The 26,003-nt window shown below is 37.1% G+C and overlaps 1 protein-coding gene across 1 annotated transcript; it reads left to right on the top strand.

Annotated features, from left to right (window-relative positions):
• The first annotated feature begins 673 nt into the window (after window positions 1–673).
• On the top strand, window positions 674–21,494 carry LOC131650731 (uncharacterized). Its single transcript, XM_058920431.1, has 3 exons — window positions 674–977; window positions 1,061–1,171; window positions 21,061–21,494. The coding sequence occupies exons 1-3, from the start codon at window positions 674–676 to the stop codon at window positions 21,492–21,494; spliced, it is 849 nt and encodes a 282-aa protein (XP_058776414.1).
• Window positions 21,495–26,003: the final 4,509 nt, after the last annotated feature.

Genomic DNA, 26,003 nt, shown 5'->3' with positions numbered 1-26,003 from the left:
GACAAATATCACACATAATACAACATTAAGCTATATTGATACTACACCCATCACTAAATGTTGTTAACTGTTATTACCACACTACCATATTTTGTGTACCAATATACCCTATTTTGTACGGCAAAGCAAAGGTGAAATAAAATTATCTCCTCATACCTGAAATCATTTTCATCATCAGAGGGAATCCGCACAGAAGGACCACCGTGTGAAGATGCCATTGTCGAAAACCCTAACCGCAGGCAGTTGCAATGCTAAACTTCTATTCAGTGCAATAGGAAACAAGTACTTGGTACATGCAGAAAGTGGGTTAACTGTTCAGTTTCTATTTACTTATAATATTAGTTTTTACTTAAAGTCTTTTTAAAATAGTAACACATCCATCAAATAAAATATTATAAATAACCTGTATAGATTAAATTAAATACATTTAACACACACAACAGTTATAAGGGAGGGATAAGTGGTAAGTTAAATCTATAACCATCATTCTATTCATATTCAGTTCCAACTTCATATATATTCAAGTATGAAAGAAAAATTAAAATCAACACTGCATTCATGACATTTTAACCCACCAATCGTCCCCAGAGGCCGTCGTTCCGATATTGTACACTGTGCCATAAATGCATCTTACATATGGCATTCTGTTGAGGTATTAACATTGACAAGAAACATGCGGCTACGAACAGGATCAACACAGACTGACAAAAATGAGATAGCACAGTTTTCAGATTGGCTTTTAAGAATAGGAGAGGGCCGAATATCTGAGCCTAATGAAGGCACCGCCGAAATCAACATACCACCTGATATTCTGATAACAAAATTCGATGATCCAATTGTGGCCATTGTCAATACCACATACCCTGATTTCATAAATAATTTCCAATGTGTTGATTACCTTAAAAGTCGAGCGATACTTGCCTCTACACTGGAGATTGTTGATCAGATCAATGACCATATACTTAACTTGATGCCAGGTTAAGCAACAAAAATATATAATTTAATGGATTATATTAATCTATATTATGCTTTTACTAATTCTATTCAGTCAACAATGCAGGAGAGATTCGTGACTACTACAGCGCAAATTTAGTTGACAGGTCTGAGATTCATGACCCATCAGTAGTTGATATCCTCACGCCAGAATTTATAAGTTCCCTCCGAACATCAGGTTTGCCAAACCATCACTTAAAACTAAAGGTTGGGACTGTTAGAACAAGATTTGTTCTGATCAATTATCTTAGTTTTGATGATAACAATAATATGAATTTTGCTTAAGATTATATGGTACTCTAATCCAATGCAATTTCCCTTTCAGGAAATATATAAAGAGTACGCATAATTCAGCGCTCAGAAGCTTTGTCTCAAAGGGTTCAGCATGCAACATCAGAACATGGTCTGGCAAGACATCAGAAGATGGTCGAAGCAGAATCAGAACATGGGTCTATGGAAGCATCAGAAGAACAAGAGAACAGAAGTACTGAAGTTCTGATGGTATCACGCTCAGAAGCACTTCAAGGTCAGAAGATCAGAAGATGCTATGCACCAAGCTGTTTGACTCTGATGATATTCAAACGTTGTATTCACAAACATCAGATCAGAAGAAAGTACAAGTGGCAAGCTACGCTGACTGACAAAAGGAACGTTAAAAGCTACTAAAGGCTACGTCAGTAGACACAGCGTGAACAAGGCTCGAGGTAGTTGACAAAAGCGTATAACATTAAATGCGATGCTGTACGGAACACGCAAAGCATTAAATGCACTCAACGGTCATCTTCTCCAACGCCTATAAATATGAAGTTCTGATGAGAAGCAAGGTTAACGATTCTGCACGAAAACAACTTATATCAAACTTGCTGAAACTCTGTTCAAATCTAAACTCAGAATCTTCATCTTCATCAAAGCTCACTACATTGCTTTTGTAATATATTAGTGAGATTAAGCTTAAATGTTAAGAGAAATATCACAGTTTGTGATTATAGCTTTTAAGAAGCATTTGTAATACTCTTAGAATTGATTACATTAAGTTGTAAGGAACTAGAGTGATCGTGTGGATCAGAATACTCTAGGAAGTCTTAGGAGTGAACTAAGCAGATTGTAACTAGAGTGATCGTGTGGATCAGTAGACTCTAGAAAAGTCTTAGAGGGTATCTAAGCAGTGTTCCTGGAGTGATCAGTGTGTGATCAGAAGACTCTGGAAGACTTAGTTGCTGACTAAGTGGAAAACCATTGTAATCCGTGCGATTAGTGGATTAAATCCTCAGTTGAGGTAAATCATCTCTGCGGGGGTGGACTGGAGTAGTTTAGTTAACAACGAACCAGGATAAAAATAACTGTGCAATTTATTTTTATCTGTCAAGTTTTTAAAGCTACACTTATTCAAACCCCCCCTTTCTAAGTGTTTTTCTATCCTTCAATTGGCATCAGAGCGCCGGTTCTAAGGTGCAAGCACTTAACCGTGTTTAGAAAAGATTCAGGAAGAGAAAAACGCTTCAGTAAAAGATGGTTGATGAAAGTGAAAAGTCTACACCTGCATCTACATCTGGCTCTGCTGAGCAATACAATGGTTATACTAGACCGCCGGTATTTGATGGTGAAAACTTTGAATACTGGAAAGATAAACTGGAAAGTTACTTTCTTGGTCTAGATGGTGATCTATGGGATCTTCTGATGGATGGTTACAAACATCCAGTAAATGCCAGAGGCGTAAAGCTGACAAGGCAAGAAATGAATGATGATCAGAAAAAGCTTTTCAGGAATCATCATAAATGCAGAACTGTTTTGCTGAATGCTATCTCTCATGCTGAGTATGAGAAGATATCTAACAGGGAAACGGCCTATGACATATATGAGTCCTTGAAAATGACTCATGAAGGAAATGCTCAAGTCAAGGAGACTAAAGCTCTAGCTTTAATCCAGAAGTATGAAGCCTTCAAGATGGAGGATGATGAAGACATTGAAAAGATGTTTTCAAGATTTCAAACTCTTACTGCTGGATTGAGAGTTCTTGACAAGGGATACACCAAGGCTGATCACGTAAAGAAGATCATCAGAAGCTTACCCAGAAGATGGGGTCCTATGGTGACTGCATTCAAGATTGCAAAGAATCTGAATGAAGTTTCTCTGGAAGAGCTCATCAGTGCCTTGAGGAGTCATGAAATAGAGCTGGACGCAAATGAGCCTCAAAAGAAAGGTAAGTCTATTGCATTAAAATCTAATATCAAGAAATGCACTAACGCTTTTCAGGCTAGAGAAGAAGATCCTGAAGAATCAGAATCTGAAGAAGAAGATGAACTGTCCCTGATCTCCAGAAGGCTAAATCAACTCTGGAAGACCAAGCAGAGGAAGTTCAGAGGCTTCAGAAGTTCAAAGAAATTTGAACGTGGAGAATCTTCTGATGACAGAAGATTTGACAAGAAGAAGGTCATGTGCTATGAATGCAATGAGCCTAGACACTTCAAGAATGAATGTCCAAATCTTCAGAAGGAAAATCCCAAGAAGAAGTTTCATAAGAAGAAAGGTCTTATGGCAACCTGGGATGAGTCAGAAGATGATTCAGACTCTGAAGACGAGCAGGCCAACTGTGCGCTGATGGCGACAGAAGATGACGAATCAGAATCTACATCAGAATCAGATTCTGAAGAGGTATTTTCTGAACTTACTAGAGATGAGTTAGTTTCCGGTCTAACTGAACTTCTGGAACTCAAGTCTCAGATTAGTCTCAAATACAAAAAGCTGAAAAAGCTATTTGAATTTGAAACAAAGAAGCTTGAGTTGGAAAATTCTGAATTAAAAGAAAAACTTTTAAAATTATCCAATAATGTTGGATCTCCTTCTGATTCAGAAAAATCCACTCCTAGTCTAAACCATATTCTGAAAGAATATGATTTAAGTTTCAGGAAGTTCTTATCTAGAAGTATTGGCAGAAGTCAGCTAGCTTCTATGATATATGCTGTGTCTGGAAACAAAAGAGTAGGCATTGGTTTTGAGGGTGAAACCCCGTACAAACTTGAACCTGTTGATGAAATGAAATTCACATACAAGCCTTTGTATGATCAGTTCAAGTATGGCCACTCCCATGATATTAGGCACACTTCACATGCTCAAAGTTTTCACATAACACACACCAAAAAGCATGTGACACAACCTAGGAAATATCATGAAACTCACATTAAGAATTATCATGCTGTTCCTCCTATTGCTTACAATGTTAAACCCAAGTTCAATCAGAACTTGAGAAAATCTAACAAGAAAGGACCCAAGAAAATGTGGGTACCTAAGGATAAGATTATTCCTATTGCAGATATCCTTGACTGCAAAAAGGACAAAGCACAACATGTCATGGTACCTGGACTCTGGATGCTCACGACACATGACAGGAAGAAGGTCTATGTTTCAAGACCTGGTGCTTAAGTCTGGAGGAGAAGTCAAGTTTGGAGGAGATCAGAAGGGCAAGATAATTGGCTCTGGAACTATAAAGTCTGGTAACTCTCCTTCCATTTCTAATGTACTTCTTGTAGAAGGATTAACACATAACCTCTTATCTATCAGTCAATTGAGTGACAATGGTTATGATATAATCTTTAATCAAGAGTCCTGCAAGGCTGTAAATCAGAAGGATGGCTCAATCCTATTTACAGGCAAGAGGAAGAACAACATTTATAAGACAGATCTGCAAGATCTTATGAGTCAGAAGGTGACTTGTCTTATGTCTGTTTCTGAAGAGCAGTGGGTCTGGCACAAAAGATTAGGTCATGCTAGTTTGAGAAAGATTTCTCAGATTAACAAACTGAATCTGGTCAGAGGACTCCCTAATCTGAAATTCAAATCAGATGCTCTTTGTGAAGCATGTCAGAAGGGCAAGTTCTCCAAACCTGCATTCAAGTCCAAGAATGTTGTTTCTACCTCAAGGCCATTAGAACTCTTGCACATTGATCTGTTTGGCCCAGTCAAAACAGCATCTGTCAGAGGAAAGAAATATGGATTAGTCATCGTAGATGATTATAGCCGCTGGACATGGGTAAAATTCTTGAAACACAAGGATGAGACTCATTCAGTGTTCTTTGATTTCTGCATTCAGATTCAATCTGAAAAAGAGTGTAAAATCATAAAGGTCAGAAGTGATCATGGTGGTGAATTTGAGAACAGATCCTTTGAAGAATTCTTCAAAGAAAATGGTATTGCCCATGATTTCTCTTGTCCTAGAACTCCACAGCAAAATGGGGTTGTAGAACGAAAGAATAGGACTCTGCAAGAAATGGCCAGAACCATGATCAATGAAACCAATATGGCTAAGCATTTCTGGGCAGAAGCAATAAACACTGCATGCTATATTCAGAATAGAATCTCTATCAGACCTATTCTAAATAAGACTCCTTATGAATTGTGGAAGAATAGAAAGCCCAACATTTCATATTTCCATCCTTTTGGATGTGTATGCTTTATTCTGAACACTAAAGATCATCTTGGTAAGTTTGATTCCAAAGCACAAAAATGTTTCCTTCTTGGATATTCTGAACGCTCAAAAGGCTACAGAGTATACAATACTGAAACATTGATTGTAGAAGAATCAATCAATATCAGGTTTGATGATAAGCTTGGTTCTGAAAAACCAAAGCAGTTTGATCATTTTGCAGATTGTGATATTGATATATCAGAAGCAGTTGAGCCAAGAAGCAACGCATCAGAAGCAGAGCTTCTCAGAAGCAAAGAATCTGAAGATCAAGTATCAGCTTCTCTGGAGGATCTAAGCATTTCTGAAGAACCATCTGTCAGAAGATCATCCAGACTCATCTCTGGTCATTCAGAAGATGTCATTCTTGGAAAGAAGGATGATCCAATCAGAACAAGAGCATTCCTTAAGAACAATGCAGACTGTCAATTAGGTCTTGTGTCTTTGATCGAGCCAACTTCTGTTGATCATGCTCTAGAAGATCCAGACTGGATAATTGCTATGCAAGAAGAACTGAATCAGTTTACAAGGAATGATGTTTGGGATCTTGTTCCTAGACCAGATGGATTCAATATAATTGGTACAAAATGGGTCTTCAGAAACAAGCTCGGTGAGAAAGGTGAAGTGGTAAGGAACAAAGTCAGACTGGTGGCTCAGGGTTATAGTCAGCAAGAAGGGATTGATTATACAGAAACCTTTGCACCAGTGGCCAGGTTAGAATCTATTCGTCTATTAATTTCATTTGCCACTCAACATAACATCACTCTTTATCAGATGGATGTTAAGAGTGCCTTCTTAAATGGTTATATAGATGAAGAAGTTTATGTCCATCAACCTCCTGGTTTTGAAGACTCTATGTCTCCTAATCATGTTTTTAAACTTAAGAAATCATTGTATGGATTGAAACAGGCTCCCAGAGCTTGGTATGAACGCTTAAGTTCTTTCCTTCTGGATAATGGTTTCACTAGAGGAAAAGTGGACACTACTCTTTTTTGTAAAACCTTTAAAAGGGATATTTTAATTTGTCAAATATATGTAGATGATATTATTTTTGGAACATCTAATGCTACACTTGGAAAGGAGTTTGCTGAGTCTATGCAGGCTGAGTTTGAAATGAGCATGATGGGAGAACTCAAGTATTTCCTTGGAATACAAATAAATCAAACATCAGAAGGAACGTATGTTCACCAGACCAAGTATGTGAAGGAACTTCTGAAGAAGTTTAATCTTCTAGACTGCAAAGAAGCCAAAACTCCTATGCATCCAACATGCATTCTAGGTAAGGATGAGGTAAGTAAGAAGGTAGATCCGAAGTTATACAGAGGTATGATTGGATCTCTTCTGTATTTGACTGCTTCTAGACCTGACATTCTGTTCAGTGTTTGTTTGTGTGCTAGATTCCAATCAGATCCTAGAGAATCTCATTTAACTGCTGTTAAGAGAATTCTAAGGTATCTGAAAGGTACTACTAATGTTGGCTTAGTTTACAGAAAATCTAAAGAATACAACTTAGTAGGATTCTGCGATGCTGACTATGCTGGAGACAGAATTGAAAGAAAAAGTACTTCAGGAAGTTGCCAATTTCTTGGAAGTCATTTGATCTCTTGGTATAGCAAGAAGCAAGCAACTATTGCGCTATCAACAACAGAAGCAGAATATGTCGCTGCTGCTGGTTGTAGTACACAGATGCTCTGGATGAAGAGTCAGTTAGAAGATTATCAGATATTTGAGAGTAACATTCCTATATTCTGTGATAATACTTCTGCTATATGTTTATCTAAGAATCCTATTCTTCATTCAAAAGCTAAACATATTGAGATTAAACATCATTTCATAAGGGACTATGTTCAGAAGGGTGTTATATCTTTAAACTTTGTTGATACAGACCATCAATGGGCTGATATCTTTACAAAACCCCTGGCTGAAGATAGGTTTAAGTTCATTCTGAAGAACATCAGTATGGATTTATGCCCAGAATGAGAAGATGAGAAGTTCTTATGTATGAGTATCTTCTGAAATGAAAATGGATTATTCTTTATATCAGAAGTTCTGATTGAAATCTTTTAGAAATTATGATTCGGTTATTACTAACGTTTCATTGTCTAAGTTGATTCAGAACCTCTTTTAAAGCAAAACAGCTGTTACGTTTTATCTCGGGATGGTAAACCTGTCGTTACTATTCATGGATAAACGTGCGTGCAGTTGAAGGGACGCCGACCATAGGTAACTGTGCTAGTCACCTCATTTGTCTTTATTATCTCTCCTCACGTCACGTAACATTAAATGCTATTCATCATTCGTTTCATTTTATTTTCTTTTAAATTCTCTTCAAACTCTTCTCTTTCCCTCTCATCTTTCTCTATCTCTTTGCATTCCTCATCAAGTTTTTCTTTCTCTCTCTTCTGTTTTCGTCTCCTGCTCAAACAATTTTAAAAAAAAAAAAAAAAAATCCTAGCTCAAACCTAGCGTTCACCCTAAGCCTGTTGAAGATCTATGACTCAAAGGCGACAGATCTCTGCATATCTCGGGATGGCTCTCCTAATACCTCTCAAGTCAGACCTCTTCTTTGATGTTGTTATCAACTTTCACCCAAAGACAGAAGACTTTCTTGAGTTATGGGAGGAGGTTAAGAATGATATTCTTAACTTCTATGTTGAGGGAAAGCCCCGTTTGCAACATTAGCTCTCTGTCTGTGAACTGTCCCTCTCTTCCTCTTTGGTCACTTGGATCTCTCCTACAGTGGAGGTTCTAGTCTGGAAGACAAGAGTCCACAGGGATTCTTGATGGGTTGACACAGAGCGTGTCCTGCTAGGGTGCTGTTTTTAATTTTTGTAGTCATTTCCTCTTGGGATGACTTTTTATGTATTTGCTAGGAATGTTTCTCATCTTGTTAAACATAGGAACCTTTTGTAATATCTTTTGATTATCAATGAAAAGTTTCTTTGCTTTTACATTCCAGTGATTTTATTTGTCGTTTTATGCATCTGAATCTTTTGAAATATTCTTTTTGATGTTATGACAAAAAGGGGGAGAAGATAAATGATAAATGATTTGATTAATCTATCAGTTGCTGGGTAAAGCTCCCACACATTTACTAACAAGAACTGCAAGTTCTATATGGTTTAAGTGTTTTGCAGGTATAAAGAAGTGAAGAGAATCTTCAAAGCAAACACAAGAAGCAAAACCATGGAAACTGAAGCAAGCCGAGTGCTGTCAAGCTTCAGAGATCAGAAGCAAGAAAGAAGAATGAATCAGAAGCACTGATAATAGAATTTGATCCATATTTGTCTATTTGTTTTAACAAGATTCTATCTGCTCTGATACATTATTTTAGCCTATATGGCTCTGATACATATAAAGTGTTCAAACATATATTCTATGTTCTAACTCGTTCATGCTGACTTTTGTCGTTTAGTTTTTGTTCTGTAACATTTCAGGATGTAGAGATGCTCTGATGATGCTCTGGTACATTCAACAATGTTCTGATACAAATCTAGCATGAAGTGATGTTGGTAGAAATTCAAGCTCTGAAGCTATCCGAGGGAAGCAGAAATTCAAAGCTGTGAATGTTCTAAAGATCCAGAAAACTCAAGTTCTGAAGCTGTCCTAAATGGAAGCAGAAATCAGAAGCTGTGAATGTTCAGAAGATCAAAGAAATTCAAGTTCTGAAGCTGTCCTGAATGGAAGCAGAAATCAGAAGCTGTGAATGTTCAGAAGATCAAAGAAATTCAAGTTCTGAAGCTGTCCTAGATGGAAGCAGGAATCAGAAGCTGTGAGTGTTCTAGGGATCTAAGGAAATTCTAGTTCTGAAGCTGTCCTATGGAAGCAGAAGTCAGAAGCTATGAATTCTCTAAAGACAGAAGCTTATATGATCGTCTCTACCGAAATAATCAGGGAAGTCTTTTATTAAAGTTCTTCGAGTATTTATTTCAGGGGGAGATTATTTATCTCAGGGGGAGATTGTTAATCTCAGGGGGAGACATATTCATATGCTTATGCTATAGCTGTGTAATTTGTCTTTTGCCGTCTGTTCTTTCTGATCGCAAATTCATATCATTTATATATGTTTTTGTCATCATCAAAAAGGGGGAGATTGTTAGAACAAGATTTGTTCTGATCAATTATCTTAGTTTTGATGATAACAATAATATGAATTTTGCTTAAGATTATATGGTACTCTAATCCAATGCAATTTCCCTTTCAGGAAATATATAAAGAGTACGCATAATTCAGCGCTCAGAAGCTTTGTCTCAAAGGGTTCAGCATGCAACATCAGAACATGGTTTGGCAAGACATCAGAAGATGGTCGAAGCAGAATCAGAACATGGGTCTATGGAAGCATCAGAAGAACAAGAGAACAGAAGCACTGAAGTTCTGATGGTATCACGCTCAGAAGCACTTCAAGGTCAGAAGATCAGAAGATGCTATGCACCAAGCTGTTTGACTCTGATGATATTCAAACGTTGTATTCACAAACATCAGATCAGAAGAAAGTACAAGTGGCAAGCTACGCTGACTGACAAAAGGAACGTTAAAAGCTACTAAAGGCTACGTCAGTAGACACAGCGTGAACAAGGCTCGAGGTAGTTGACAAAAGCGTATAACATTAAATGCGATGCTGTACGGAACACGCAAAGCATTAAATGCACTCAACGGTCATCTTCTCCAACGCCTATAAATATGAAGTTCTGATGAGAAGCAAGGTTAACGATTCTGCACGAAAACAACTTATATCAAACTTGCTGAAACTCTGTTCAAATCTAAACTCAGAATCTTCATCTTCATCAAAGCTCACTACATTGCTTTTGTAATATATTAGTGAGATTAAGCTTAAACGTTAAGAGAAATATCACAGTTTGTGATTATAGCTTTTAAGAAGCATTTGTAATACTCTTAGAATTGATTACATTAAGTTGTAAGGAACTAGAGTGATCGTGTGGATCAGAATACTCTAGGAAGTCTTAGGAGTGAACTAAGCAGATTGTAACTAGAGTGATCGTGTGGATCAGTAGACTCTAGAAAAGTCTTAGAGGGTATCTAAGCAGTGTTCCTGGAGTGATCAGTGTGTGATCAGAAGACTCTGGAAGACTTAGTTGCTGACTAAGTGGAAAACCATTGTAATCCGTGCGATTAGTGGATTAAATCCTCAGTTGAGGTAAATCATCTCTGCGGGGGTGGACTGGAGTAGTTTAGTTAACAACGAACCAGGATAAAAATAACTGTGCAATTTATTTTTATCTGTCAAGTTTTTAAAGCTACACTTATTCAAACCCCCCCTTTCTAAGTGTTTTTCTATCCTTCAATTGGCATCAGAGCGCCGGTTCTAAGGTGCAAGCACTTAACCGTGTTTAGAAAAGATTCAGGAAGAGAAAAACGCTTCAGTAAAAGATGGTTGATGAAAGTGAAAAGTCTACACCTGCATCTACATCTGGCTCTGCTGAGCAATACAATGGTTATACTAGACCGCCGGTATTTGATGGTGAAAACTTTGAATACTGGAAAGATAAACTGGAAAGTTACTTTCTTGGTCTAGATGGTGATCTATGGGATCTTCTGATGGATGGTTACAAACATCCAGTAAATGCCAGAGGCGTAAAGCTGACAAGGCAAGAAATGAATGATGATCAGAAAAAGCTTTTCAGGAATCATCATAAATGCAGAACTGTTTTGCTGAATGCTATCTCTCATGCTGAGTATGAGAAGATATCTAACAGGGAAACGACCTATGACATATATGAGTCCTTGAAAATGACTCATGAAGGAAATGCTCAAGTCAAGGAGACTAAAGCTCTAGCTTTAATCCAGAAGTATGAAGCCTTCAAGATGGAGGATGATGAAGACATTGAAAAGATGTTTTCAAGATTTCAAACTCTTACTGCTGGATTGAGAGTTCTTGACAAGGGATACACCAAGGCTGATCACGTAAAGAAGATCATCAGAAGCTTACCCAGAAGATGGGGTCCTATGGTGACTGCATTCAAGATTGCAAAGAATCTGAATGAAGTTTCTCTGGAAGAGCTTATCAGCGCCTTGAGAAGTCATGAAATAGAGCTGGACGCAAATGAGCCTCAAAAGAAAGGTAAGTCTATTGCATTAAAATCAAATATCAAGAAATGCACTAACGCTTTTCAGGCCAGAGAAGAAGATCCTGAAGAATCAGAATCTGAAGAAGAAGATGAACTGTCCCTGATCTCCAGAAGGCTAAATCAACTCTGGAAGACCAAGCAAAGGAAGTTCAGAGGCTTCAGAAGTTCAAGGAAATTTGAACGTGGAGAATCTTCTGATGAAAGAAGATTTGACAAGAAGAAGGTCATGTGCTATGAATGCAATGAGCCTGGACACTACAAGAATGAATGTCCAAATCTTCAGAAGGAAAGTCCCAAGAAAAAGTTTCATAAGAAGAAAGGTCTTATGGCAACCTGGGATGAGTCAGAAGATGATTCAGAAGATGAGCAGGCCAACTGTGCGCTGATGGCGACAGAAGATGACGGATCAGAATCTACATCAGAATCAGATTCTGAAGAGGTATTTTCTGAACTTACTAGAGATGAGTTAGTTTCCGGTCTAACTGAACTTCTGGAACTCAAGTCTCAGATTAGTCTCAAATACAAAAAGCTGAAAAAGCAATTTGAATTTGAAACAAAGAAGCTTGAGTTGGAGAATTCTGAATTAAAAGAAAAACTTTTAAAATTATCCAATAATGTTGGATCTCCTTCTGATTCAGAAAAATCCACTCCTAGTCTAAACCATATTCTAAAAGAATATGATTTAAGTTTCAGGAAGTTCTTATCTAGAAGTATTGGCAGAAGTCAGCTAGCTTCTATGATATATGCCGTATCTGGAAACAAAAGAGTTGGCATTGGTTATGAGGGTGAAACCCCATACAAACTTGAACCTGTTGATAAAATGAAAATTACATACAAGCCATTGTATGATCAGTTCAAGTATGGCCACTCTCATGATATTAGGCACACTTCACATGCTCAAAATTTTCACATAACACACACCAAGAAGCATGTGACACAACCTAGGAAATATCATGAAACTCACATTAAAAATTATCATGCTGTTCCTCCTATTGCTTATAATGTTAAACCCAAGTTCAATCAGAACTTGAGAAAATCTAACAAGAAAGGACCCAAGAAAATGTGGGTACCAAAGAAAAAGACTATTTCTTTTGCAGATTCTCTTGGTGACAAAGAAGATAAAAATCAACATGACATGTCTCCTGGACTCAAGTTGGTCTCAACACTTGAAGGGAAGAAAGATTGTCTTCCAAGTTCTGGTTCTTAATTCTGTTGAAGAAACTATGCTTGTAGGAGATCAGAAAAGAAAGTTGTTAGTCTTGGAACCATCTATTTTGTTTGTGTCTATAGCAATGATGTAAAATGCTACAGAATAGACATCATTGAAACATTGATTGTGGACAAATCAATAAACATCTGTTTTGATGATAAACTTGTTTCTGATAAAACAAAGAGCTTAAGAATTTCTGCAGATACAGTTTTGTCTTATCAGAAGCTGCAGAACAAAGAAGTGAACCTCCAGAAGCTGTGTATATCAGAAGTAATGAATCAGAAGATCATTCAGATTTATATCAGCACACTTCAGAAGAAGTGTTTTCAGAAGAGAAAGTTGATCAGATCAGAAGCAGTGATCTAAATCTGAAGGCGTAAAATCTCTCTGATATTTACAGCCGTCATCTATTATCTGATGATGAACACGTGTCTGTACGGTTTGTACAAAGCGTGCAGTTGAAAAGACGCCGACCTAGGTAACTGTATTAAATCATTTCATTTACTGTGTTCTCTCTCCTAATGTCATTTCTCATTAAATGCATAATGATTTCTTTTTAAATCTTTTAAATAACCCGCTTCATCTTCATTCCCTCTTTTTCTCTCTTTCTCTCTCTTTTGTGCATTCACTTTGTTGCATCTCTCTTCAAACCCTAGTTCTTGATTTGATCTCAAAGCATTATCATAATGAATCCATCTTCTCGTTCATCAATCTCTAAAGATAGAATCACTTCCACAGAGAACCGTTTAAGCAAAAATGATGCTCCATTGAAAACATGCTTAATACCCACGAAAGAACTGGAAGTTCTATGTGAATCGGCTGTGGACGTCAACAACCTTAAAGCAAATGGCTTTCAGTGTGATGCAAGAATCTTTGAGCAAGGATGGTCTAAATATCTTGATAGATTGGTTGGTCCAATTTATCCTGAACTTGTAAAGGAATTTTGGGTACATGCAACAGTTACCCCAACTGCCATCATTTCATTCGTGCTAGGGCATGAAGTGACTATCACTGAGAAACTCATCAGAAAGCTGTACAATCTTGATGATGAAGAAGGTTGGTCTGAGTTTCAACCCCATACAGTTGACTGGATTTTAGTTGAAAAACAAATCTCTACGGTTGTTGGAACTGATTCTCATTTTACGGGCAACTTAAAGCCTTTTTATAAAGTATGGGCTGAGATTATTCTGGGTTCTCTTCACCATAGAAAAAAGATGCGCTGCTCCTCCTACATCAGTCCGACTCACAAGTATACTCTTTTCTGCATTGGCAAAAAGATAGAGATCAACATCTCTCATATTCTATTTGAGAATCTGAAAACCTCTATCTTTGAGTCAAGAGAAGATGAAAGGGCGAAGTACCCTCATATTCCAAGAACAACCATTCCTTTCGGAAGGATGATATCAGACATTCTGATTGAAAGCAAAGTGGTGGACTCCATCAGAAATCGTAATGCCTCGCATTTTCTTGGAGTAACTCAAGGTCCCATCTTCAATGGTGTTGATCTGTTCGGACTGGAAGTCATTAAGAATGTACCTGTTATGTGCACAAGCTTTCCTGACATTCTGTCAAGAAGAACTGCTGTTGAAGGATTCATATCTTTGTATCATAAAGAACTTGATCAAGTTGTCAAGTTTTACTTGGAAGATTGTGTGAGGAAGCAATCAGACGTTGATCCTGCTTGGATCCGTGGCAGAGTACTTCCATCCAAAGATGATATTCTGAAGAAGGATAAAAAGGAACGTCAGGCAAGGCTAAAAAGAAAGGCACAAGAAGATGAGGCTAAGAGAGCCAAGAAGTTGAGGGTCACCTATGATCCTGACAAGGTGGACTCTAAAGAACGAAGAGATAAAAGGATCAGAGATTCCTTTCGCAGAACCAGATCTTCTTCTTCTTCTGTACAAATCTCCAGAAAGGTCTTTACTCCACCTCCTTCTGTCCCTAAACCATCTTTCCAATCACCTCCATCTGAACCAAAAGTAAACTTCACCCTACCAAGTCCTTCTCCATCATCTTTCTCCTCTCCCATACTAAACCCCACACCTTTAAGTATTCTTCCCCCAACTCCTTCTGATAAATCTCTCTCACCAATTCCCTTTACAAACACTCCATCCTCGTCTCAATCCATCATTTCTGATATTCCATCCTCATCAATCATTCTCTCAGATATCCCCTCTTCCTCATCCACCTTTCCTCCAACTTCTATATCTCATCCCTTACCTATCGAAAATTCCGAACCTTACTGTCTTCTCTATCCTGACTACAAATTCACCTTCAATCCGCCTGAACCTGAACCCTATACCTACCTGGAACTTTTCAGACTTGAGGTGATTAGCAGTCTAGACCTTCTGAAGGATGCATTCCTAAATGGTCTGGATGATGTTTCTACAAGAAATCTCTGGAGAAGATTTCGCAAGGATTTTCAAGTAGAAGCAATAGCAGTACAGAAAAGACTAGTGGCTGCTGCCCCTGGTTACCCTGGTTACCTTCTGGAGGGAGATAATGGTATATACTACCATCCTCTCAGAAATTGTGTTGCTGCTGAGGAGAAGCCCTTTGTGGATGAATTGGAAATATTAAGACTGGCTGCTGAAATGGAAGCAAATCCATGCAGGGATATGGTTATCTTTACTCCTGACTATCCTGTTCTGCTCGGAGATTTCAAGACTCTCTTTGACTATCTGAGGGAAAACCCGTCTGAGAAAGATCCAAACTTGGTCATTCCAGAAGTTGTTGACCCACCAGAAGTTGAAGGTCCCTCTGCTCCCAGGAATTTAGCTGCCATTCTTCAGGCACTAGAGAATGGAGACTCTGAAATTCCTGCTGCAGAGTATGGAGATGCTTCTATGCAAGAAGCAGATGCTGAAGATCATGTTGCCAAAACTATTCCTGTTGAGGAAATCCCTGCAAATGATCTATCTATGGAAGCTGCAGATCAACATGCCATTCCTGTAGTTGAAAGCCGTGAAGCTTCTTCTGATGAACCTTCTCGTCTTGCAAGGACTCTAGAAGCAATTCAGAGGAGACAGGATGAGCAAAGCTCACTCAATGACAAGTATGATGCTTTCATTGAAAGGCAAGAAGGACACAACAACGATGTTAAAGAGATGCTGGCCAAGATCTTGTCAAGACTAGGGCCATCTTAGATTGAGTCTGTGTTGTTTCTTTCTTCTTGTTGCATCTGTCTTTGTGCATCTGATCTTTCCTCTCTTCATGTACTTCTGAACCTGCTGTTTGAAACTTCAATGAAATCAACTTCTTTCTCCGTGTATTTCATTTTATTTGTCGTTTTATGCATCTGAATTTTTTTTTAAAATATTCTTTTTGATGTTATGACAAAAAGGGGGAGAAGATAAATGATAAATGATGTGATTAATCTATCAGTTGCTGGGTAAAGGCTCCCACACATTCACTAACAAGAACTGCAAGTTCTACATGGTTTAAGTGTTTTGCAGGAACAGAGAAGTGAAGTTAATCTTCAGAAGCAAACACTAGAAGCAAAACCATAAGAAGCGTTATTCTGTAAAAGGAATAAGCTCTTGGAAACTGAAGCAAGCTGAGTGCTGTCAAGCTTCAGAGATCAGAAGCAAGAAAGAAGAATGAATCAGAAGCACTGATAATAGAATTTGAATATCATTGTCTATCCTGTTCTGACAAAATTCTATTTGCTATGATACATATAATGTTATGGCTCTGATACATTATTTGCTCTGATACATTATTTCAGCCTATATGGCTCTGATACATATAATGTGTTCAAACATACATTTTATGTTCTAACTCGTTCATGCTGACTTTTGTCGTTTAGTTTTTGTTCTGTAACATTTCAGGATGTAGAGATGCTCTGATGATGCTCTGGTACATTCAACAATGTTCTGATACAAATCTAGCATGAAGTGATGTTGGTAGACATTCAAAGTTCTGAAGCTATCCGAGGGAAGCAGAAATCAGAAGATGTGAATGTTCTAAAAGATCCAGAAAATTCAAGTTCTGAAGCTGTCCTGAATGGAAGCAGAAGTCAGAAGCTGTGAATGTTCTGAAGATAAAAGAAATTCAAGTTCTGAAGCTGTCCATGATGGAAGCAGAAGTCAGAAGCTGTGAATGTTCTGAAGATCAAAGAAATTCAAGTTCTGAAGCTGTCCATGATGGAAGCAGGAATCAGAAGCTGTGAGTGTTCTAAGGATCTAAAGAAATTCAAGTTCTGAAGCTGTCCAATGGAAGCAGAAGTCAGAAGCTATGAATTCTCTGAAGGCAGAAGCTTATATGATCGTCTCTACCGAAATAATCAGGGAAGTCTTTTATCAAAGTTCTTCGAGTATTTATTTCAGGGGGAGATTATTTATCTCAGGGGGAGATTGTTAATCTCAGGGGGAGACATATTCATATGCTTATGCTATAGCTGTGTAATTTGTCTTTTGCCGTCTACTCTTTCTGATCGCAAATTCATATCATTTATATATGTTTTTGTCATCATCAAAAAGGGGGAGATTGTTAGAACAAGATTTGTTCTTATCAATTATCTTAGTTTTGATGATAACAATAATATGAATTTTGCTTAAGATAATATGGTACTCTAATCCAATGCAATTTCCCTTTCAGGAAATATATATAAAGAGTACGCATAATTCAGCGCTCAGAAGTTGTATCTCAAATGGTTCAGCATGCAACATCAGAACATGGTCTGGCAAGACATCAGAAGATGGTCGAAGCAGAATCAGAACATGGGTCTATGGAAGCATCAGAAGAACATGAGATCAGAAGCACTGAAGATCAGAAGATGGTATCACGCTCAGAAGCACTTCAAGGTCAGAAGATCAGAAGATGCTATGCACCAAGCTGTTTTGACTCTGATGATATTCAAACGTCGTATTCACAAACATCAGATCAGAAGGAAGTACAGGTGGCAGACTACGCTGACTGACAAAAGGAACGTTAAAAGCTACTAAAGGCTACGTCAGTAGACACAGCGTGAACAAGGCTCGAGGTAGTTGACAAAAGCACATAACATTAAGTGCAATGCTGTACGGAACACGCAAAGCATTAAATGCATTCAACGGTCATCTTCTCAACGCCTATAAATATGAAGTTCTGATGAGAAGCAAGGTTAACGATTCTGCACCAAAACAACTTATATCAAACTTGCTGAAACGCTGTTCAAATCTAAACTCAGAATCTTCATCTTCATCAACTCACTACATTGCTGTTGTAATATTTTAGTGAGATTAAGCTTAAACGTTAAGAGAAATATCACAGTTGTGATTATCGCTTTTAAGAAGCATTTGTAAACTCTTGAATAGATTACATTAAGTTGTAAGGAACTAGAGTGATCGTGTGATCAGTATACTCTAGGAAGTCTTAGCAGTTGGCTGAGCAGTTTGTAACTAGAGTGATCGTGTTGATCAGAATACTCTAGGGAAGTCTTAGGAGTGAACTAAGCCTAGAGTGATCGTGTTGATCAGTAGACTCTAGAAAAGTCTTAGAGGGTATCTAAGCAGTTGTTCCTGGAGTGATCAGTGTGTGATCAGAAGACTCTGGAAGACTTAGTTGCGGACTAAGTGGAAAACCATTGTAATCCGTGCGATTAGTGGATTAAATCCTCAGGTTGAGGTAAATCATCTCTGCGGGGGTGGACTGGAGTAGCTTCGTTAACAGCGAACCAGGATAAAAATAATTGAGCAATTTATTTTTATCGTCCAAGATTTAAAGTCACACTTATTCAATCCCCCCCTTTCTAAGTGTTTTTCTATCCTTCAGGTTCTAGTCTGGAAGACAAGAGTCCACAGGGATTCTTGATGGGTTGACACAGAGCGTGTCCTGCTAGGGTGCTGTTTTTAATTTTTGTAGTCATTTCCTCTTGGGATGACTTTTTATGTATTTGCTAGGAATGTTTCTCATCTTGTTAAACATAGGAACCTTTTGTAATATCTTTTGATTATCAATGAAAAGTTTCTTTGCTTTTACATTCCAGTGATTTTATTTGTCGTTTTATGCATCTGAATCTTTTGAAATATTCTTTTTGATGTTATGACAAAAAGGGGGAGAAGATAAATGATAAATGATTTGATTAATCTATCAGTTGCTGGGTAAAGCTCCCACACATTTACTAACAAGAACTGCAAGTTCTATATGGTTTAAGTGTTTTGCAGGTATAAAGAAGTGAAGAGAATCTTCAAAGCAAACACAAGAAGCAAAACCATGGAAACTGAAGCAAGCCGAGTGCTGTCAAGCTTCAGAGATCAGAAGCAAGAAAGAAGAATGAATCAGAAGCACTGATAATAGAATTTGATCCATATTTGTCTATTTGTTTTAACAAGATTCTATCTGCTCTGATACATTATTTTAGCCTATATGGCTCTGATACATATAAAGTGTTCAAACATATATTCTATGTTCTAACTCGTTCATGCTGACTTTTGTCGTTTAGTTTTTGTTCTGTAACATTTCAGGATGTAGAGATGCTCTGATGATGCTCTGGTACATTCAACAATGTTCTGATACAAATCTAGCATGAAGTGATGTTGGTAGAAATTCAAGCTCTGAAGCTATCCGAGGGAAGCAGAAATTCAAAGCTGTGAATGTTCTAAAGATCCAGAAAACTCAAGTTCTGAAGCTGTCCTAAATGGAAGCAGAAATCAGAAGCTGTGAATGTTCAGAAGATCAAAGAAATTCAAGTTCTGAAGCTGTCCTGAATGGAAGCAGAAATCAGAAGCTGTGAATGTTCAGAAGATCAAAGAAATTCAAGTTCTGAAGCTGTCCTAGATGGAAGCAGGAATCAGAAGCTGTGAGTGTTCTAGGGATCTAAGGAAATTCTAGTTCTGAAGCTGTCCTATGGAAGCAGAAGTCAGAAGCTATGAATTCTCTAAAGACAGAAGCTTATATGATCGTCTCTACCGAAATAATCAGGGAAGTCTTTTATTAAAGTTCTTCGAGTATTTATTTCAGGGGGAGATTATTTATCTCAGGGGGAGATTGTTAATCTCAGGGGGAGACATATTCATATGCTTATGCTATAGCTGTGTAATTTGTCTTTTGCCGTCTGTTCTTTCTGATCGCAAATTCATATCATTTATATATGTTTTTGTCATCATCAAAAAGGGGGAGATTGTTAGAACAAGATTTGTTCTGATCAATTATCTTAGTTTTGATGATAACAATAATATGAATTTTGCTTAAGATTATATGGTACTCTAATCCAATGCAATTTCCCTTTCAGGAAATATATAAAGAGTACGCATAATTCAGCGCTCAGAAGCTTTGTCTCAAAGGGTTCAGCATGCAACATCAGAACATGGTCTGGCAAGACATCAGAAGATGGTCGAAGCAGAATCAGAACATGGGTCTATGGAAGCATCAGAAGAACAAGAGAACAGAAGCACTGAAGTTCTGATGGTATCACGCTCAGAAGCACTTCAAGGTCAGAAGATCAGAAGATGCTATGCACCAAGCTGTTTGACTCTGATGATATTCAAACGTTGTATTCACAAACATCAGATCAGAAGAAAGTACAAGTGGCAAGCTACGCTGACTGACAAAAGGAACGTTAAAAGCTACTAAAGGCTACGTCAGTAGACACAGCGTGAACAAGGCTCGAGGTAGTTGACAAAAGCGTATAACATTAAATGCGATGCTGTACGGAACACGCAAAGCATTAAATGCACTCAACGGTCATCTTCTCCAACGCCTATAAATATGAAGTTCTGATGAGAAGCAAGGTTAACGATTCTGCACGAAAACAACTTATATCAAACTTGCTGAAACTCTGTTCAAATCTAAACTCAGAATCTTCATCTTCATCAAAGCTCACTACATTGCTTTTGTAATATATTAGTGAGATTAAGCTTAAACGTTAAGAGAAATATCACAGTTTGTGATTATAGCTTTTAAGAAGCATTTGTAATACTCTTAGAATTGATTACATTAAGTTGTAAGGAACTAGAGTGATCGTGTGGATCAGAATACTCTAGGAAGTCTTAGGAGTGAACTAAGCAGATTGTAACTAGAGTGATCGTGTGGATCAGTAGACTCTAGAAAAGTCTTAGAGGGTATCTAAGCAGTGTTCCTGGAGTGATCAGTGTGTGATCAGAAGACTCTGGAAGACTTAGTTGCTGACTAAGTGGAAAACCATTGTAATCCGTGCGATTAGTGGATTAAATCCTCAGTTGAGGTAAATCATCTCTGCGGGGGTGGACTGGAGTAGTTTAGTTAACAACGAACCAGGATAAAAATAACTGTGCAATTTATTTTTATCTGTCAAGTTTTTAAAGCTACACTTATTCAAACCCCCCTTTTCTAAGTGTTTTTCTATCCTTCAGGGACACCTATAATGCTCATGAGAAATATAGATCAATCTGAAGGTTTGTGTAACGGCACAAGGCTGTGTATAACAAAGATGGCAGCCCATGTACTCGAGGCTTCAATAATGGGTGGTAAAGGTTTGGGAAATTTGGTTTACATACCTCGAATGGACATGTCACCATCCCAATCACCATGGCCATTCAAACTGAATAGGAGACAGTTCCCTATTATAGTTTCCTATTTTATGACAATCAACAAATCACAGGGACAGTCATTGGATAACATTGTTTTGTACTTACCAAAAGATGTATTCACACATGGCCAGATTTATGTCGCATTGTCAAGAGTAACACCAAAAAAGGGAATCAAAATGCTGATACATGACGAAGAAAAGAAATTCAGGGGGAAAATTACAAATGTTGTGTATAAAGAAGTTTTTAACAATGTCTAAGTTTTAAAAATTAATCACAGTAAATCTGTAACAGCGGTAATATATATTACTAACGGCATATTAGTATTGCAAGTAACAACAGTAATATATATTACTAACAACATATTAGCAATGCAAGTAACAGAAATAATATATTTATAGCATAACATCTAAATACCAAAATCATATATATTAATATAAAGGTGGACCTAAGTCCACCAGAGAATTACAAAATGTTAAAGAGATAGATACTTATAACAAACTTTTACATCATTTTCAATTTTTCAACATTGTTACAAGTATCTCCTTGCTGACGGGATCCTTAACGCTGAAACCCATAGAGTCTCCATCAAGCAGACACCTTTCCTTGGCAAATTTGTACCAACCACGCCCTAAGAACATCTGACCCTTTTCGGTATGATGAACTTCACATTCATACCTGACTTCTCTTTCCCAGTCAACCAAATCTACAAACCTTGCTCCATGGAGCCAGCGACTTGCCACAACATGCTCAGGAATTTCCTACAATATTAATATAAAACAACATTAGATTATCCCATTAACTGATAGGGAAAGACAATAAGCTTAAAACGAATAATAACTTACAAGAAGACATGACTGAGCCATCTTCCCATTGGCCACATCTTGCTTCCAGATACAATATTGTAACTTAGCAAGTTGTTCTGCATGGCAACTAACATCCTCACCATCCGGTTCATGGCATCTGAAACATAATACAAACAAACAACATGGTCAATAAATAAATGTGTTATCAAACATTCTAAATTCAAGCATAGAAACGTATACTCAACATAAGCTAATTCAAACATACACAGAGTTATCAGAAGTGACAGCTTTCCCCACAGCCATTTGGTTCACCGAGTTTTCTTCGCCTGCATGCAACCATATATAAATTTTAAATTCAAAATGTAACAGAGCAACCTTTCAAATGATATGTTTACCTTTACCTCTCATTGCTTGATCAACTCTTCCTTCCATCTTTTCACAAGTTCGCAGCTTACACTATTGGTTGCAGAGTAATGATGAATGCTTCAGTTTTTAGTGCTTTCAAACTTCCTACACATTACTTATATAACACTCTAAATGGACTCTTCACATACCTGCAACTTTTCCACCGTCCAATAGAATTCAATGCAATTGTTCAATTAGTCTTCTTTGCATTTACATCACTTCAAAACAGTTTTCGTTTTATTTATATTCCTCACGAAAAACATTAACTGCCCATAACCCAATTGATCTTTCACATCCCAATAAAATATAACACATTACAACTATTTTATAACCATTTAATATTATCGTACTACTCTTTAACATATACTATTAAATTGAATTTTCAACTATTCATAAGTCCATTGTTGTATGTTCACCATTTAGATTTAATAGCCTACCATTTACAGGACCCATACCCCTACTTATACCAACAATAATGAAATTAGGCACCCTATTCTGATCAATTTTGATAGATATCCTGTTCAATACTTATAATAAACAATACTTAATTTAAAAACAGATTGGTAATCCATTTTGCATATAAAACCATGGCAGATTTGGCACATTCGATGAAACTTACAACCAAAGTTGATAATATTTAATTTAAAACCATACATAGTGCCATAATTGTTAATCTTTGTTCACATCCACCATTACAACAAAAAAACAAAACGATAATTCTCATACAAACCAAACTGCCAAAAAACGGCCCTATACATCCACCACAAACATTGCCTAACCAACAACTCTATCAACGATCACCACGGCGCTCCACTGTTACCATAATATCTAACACTGGCGGGAAATAAATCACAAAGTGCACTTTATCTCCTTCTTTCAATTCAGCTGCCCTTACATAGTCAAACCATTCTCCATACAAATATGTTTCATTTTTTTTTGGCCTCTTCTTCACATTGCACTCATATGGGTACCCGTTGTCCACATCATTGAGGGTAATCTCTGACATTCCAGCAAGTCCACATTTCTCTACTATTTCTGCAGGAATATGCTGCACTCATTGACATACAATATCAGTTACATTACTTCTGTGTATAACACCATTGTGCCAACAACTATAGACTTTGAACACTGCTTACCATAACATTTGAGCAAAACTTCTTTACATTATGAACTTCACGAGTCCAGTACGCTTCTTCCAGCTCCTCCTGTATAGGACTCATTTTCCTTAAATTAACACCACATTTACAGCACAATGCCAACACAACAGCATCAATATACCTATAACTATAATATATTCCCTATCACTTATAAATAAACTTTACCTCTCACTATCAGAAGATATCATTATGTATTCATTCAAATCAGCAGTATCTCATAATCCCTTAGAACTTCCTATCCCATCTCCATCATCCATTCAACATAATAACATACAAACTATTTATTAAACTAAGTTGTAACACATTATTCCGGAAACACATTCAATTTTGTGGAGGTTAAATGGAATTCAATGCAAAAAAAAAAATTAAACTATAAGATTACCCTTTATTTTCGACAACACTGGCAGCCTCTACAGAAACTTTACCAGCATCTTCGACACGATTCAATCTTTCATGTTGTTTCTTCCATTCCTCCATAACATCCTCATTCTCATGTGACCCACTCAGTATCCTCTCAACTGTGAGTCGCTTCCATGGTGTTTGCAACTCCAACCGATCGGGTGAACTGGAATCAAAACAACATTGCGGCCTCTAAATGGATGAATATCTTATAATAAACTCTACAAACAACATAAACAGTAACACATGCACATACCTCATTCGGAGAGGACACCTTCTTGGCTGCGACATTTTGTTCTTCAGACTTATCACCGAACCCTGCGTTTCTTCCAGCAACAATGCCAAAGACAGACTTAGGAAGACACAACCTTTGATTGCCAACACGTTGAAGAGTTATGAATCCAACGTTTCTTTAATTTTAAATGCCAACGTTATGTAACAATAACAATAATAGGATTCTTTTGTGGGTCTATTAACATTTTAGGTCTAACAATAAAATTAGGTTTTCTGCACCAAGGCTAACCATCTAACGCCCAATAAACTTTAATGTCCTATTAACTTACATATATTAACCAACTATAAGGCCCAACATGTATTTTTAACCTATTTAAAATATTTTACCTTATTATATGAACTTACACATATATATTCATTTTCCATATCTTATTAAAGTGCCCTAAAACCCAATGCGCAAGATCGACGGGTGATCCACTGTCGCGCGCGGATCAAATTCGAGTATTTTGAAAATATAGTGTAACGGTAACGACAACTCGGATATCGTTCTCACAAGGATTCTTGTTTCGTTACTAACTAATATAAATGAAATTGAGGGTTTATGGTTTTAGAATCAATTTATAAAATAGAGTAAAATAAGTGATTATCAAAATAAGCTAAACGGTTAATCCTACTGATTCGGGTTCCGACTTATCATCGGTTATAATAACACCAATCCCTAAATGGCTTTGATCCTATTCGATTATGAGATTAATCAGACAAGCGCTTATCAAAATAATACGAGTTATGTTTCTGTTTACCGAATTAAGCAAACGGTTAAGAATATGACGAGTTAACGAATTAAGCAAACGATAACACGCAATTAAATTTAGGAACATGCATACAATCGAATTTAATCAATTCTATCCTATGAACAACAATCGAATTAAGCAAACAATTGTAATCAAATTAAGCAAATGATTTCATAGAAAAGAATTGAACAGAAATCGAATTTAAATTAGTATTAGAATAACCTCAAAGCAATGGAACCCATAAGCAGCAGGATTTGCCTCCGGGAATTAGTTCTTCATTCTAATCATGAAACCAAAAGTAAAATTTGTGGCAAAAAAGGTCTCCCGTATTCTAGCGGCTGCCAACCCTTATAAAACAAAATAAGGTTTTCTTCTCTACTAACTCAAACTGGGTCAAAAACATAACCCAAGCCCATAAACTAATGACCCAAAAACAAATTATTCTAATGACTGAAACTTCAACGAAATTCTGGGAACTATGCATTTCGAATTTGCCTTTGACTCCAACATGAAAGATGTAGCTCTTTCTCTTAGCTTTCCGGCGATTATTAGAATGCGTCGATCCAATTCCCGAAGCTCCAGTTATGATCAATTTAGTGCAGACTGCTAATGCTGAAAATAGAGTACGAAAATCAATTAAGTGCAAAAATAAACTAATTTATAAAAACACATTAAAATAGAAAAATAACCAAGGTAAAGTAAAGAAATGCCTAAGTAAAAATATAGAAGAATGTGCATAAATATGCACTGATCAAATTCCCCCACACTTGAACTTTTGCACTTCGAGCAAAATGAAAAACAAAACAAAGAAAGCACAAATACATCAACAGTTACTCATCCTAGACTACAAATCTTCTTCGAGTAAGTTTGCATCGACAGGTACTAATCTTGCACACTAAGGATATCGTAAGAACACTAACCACAGTTATGCAGACATAAGCCTCCTAAATACACAAACCAATTCAAATCATATTATT

The sequence above is a fragment of the Vicia villosa genome, linkage group LG2 (genome assembly GCF_029867415.1).
Source record: "Vicia villosa cultivar HV-30 ecotype Madison, WI linkage group LG2, Vvil1.0, whole genome shotgun sequence".
Taxonomy (NCBI): domain Eukaryota; kingdom Viridiplantae; phylum Streptophyta; class Magnoliopsida; order Fabales; family Fabaceae; genus Vicia; species Vicia villosa.
Note: the sequence above shows the minus strand (reverse complement) of the source record. Positions and strands in the feature narration are given on the sequence as shown.

Coding starts and splice junctions, on each gene's coding strand:
- LOC131650731 (XM_058920431.1), top strand. CDS start 674: ATGCGGCTACGAACAGGATCAACACAGACTGACAAAAATGAGATAGCA. Junction 978..1,060: donor TATACTTAACTTGATGCCAG/GTTAAGCAACAA, acceptor TCAACAATGCAG/GAGAGATTCGTGACTACTAC. Junction 1,172..21,060: donor AAGTTCCCTCCGAACATCAG/GTTTGCCAAACC, acceptor TCTATCCTTCAG/GGACACCTATAATGCTCATG.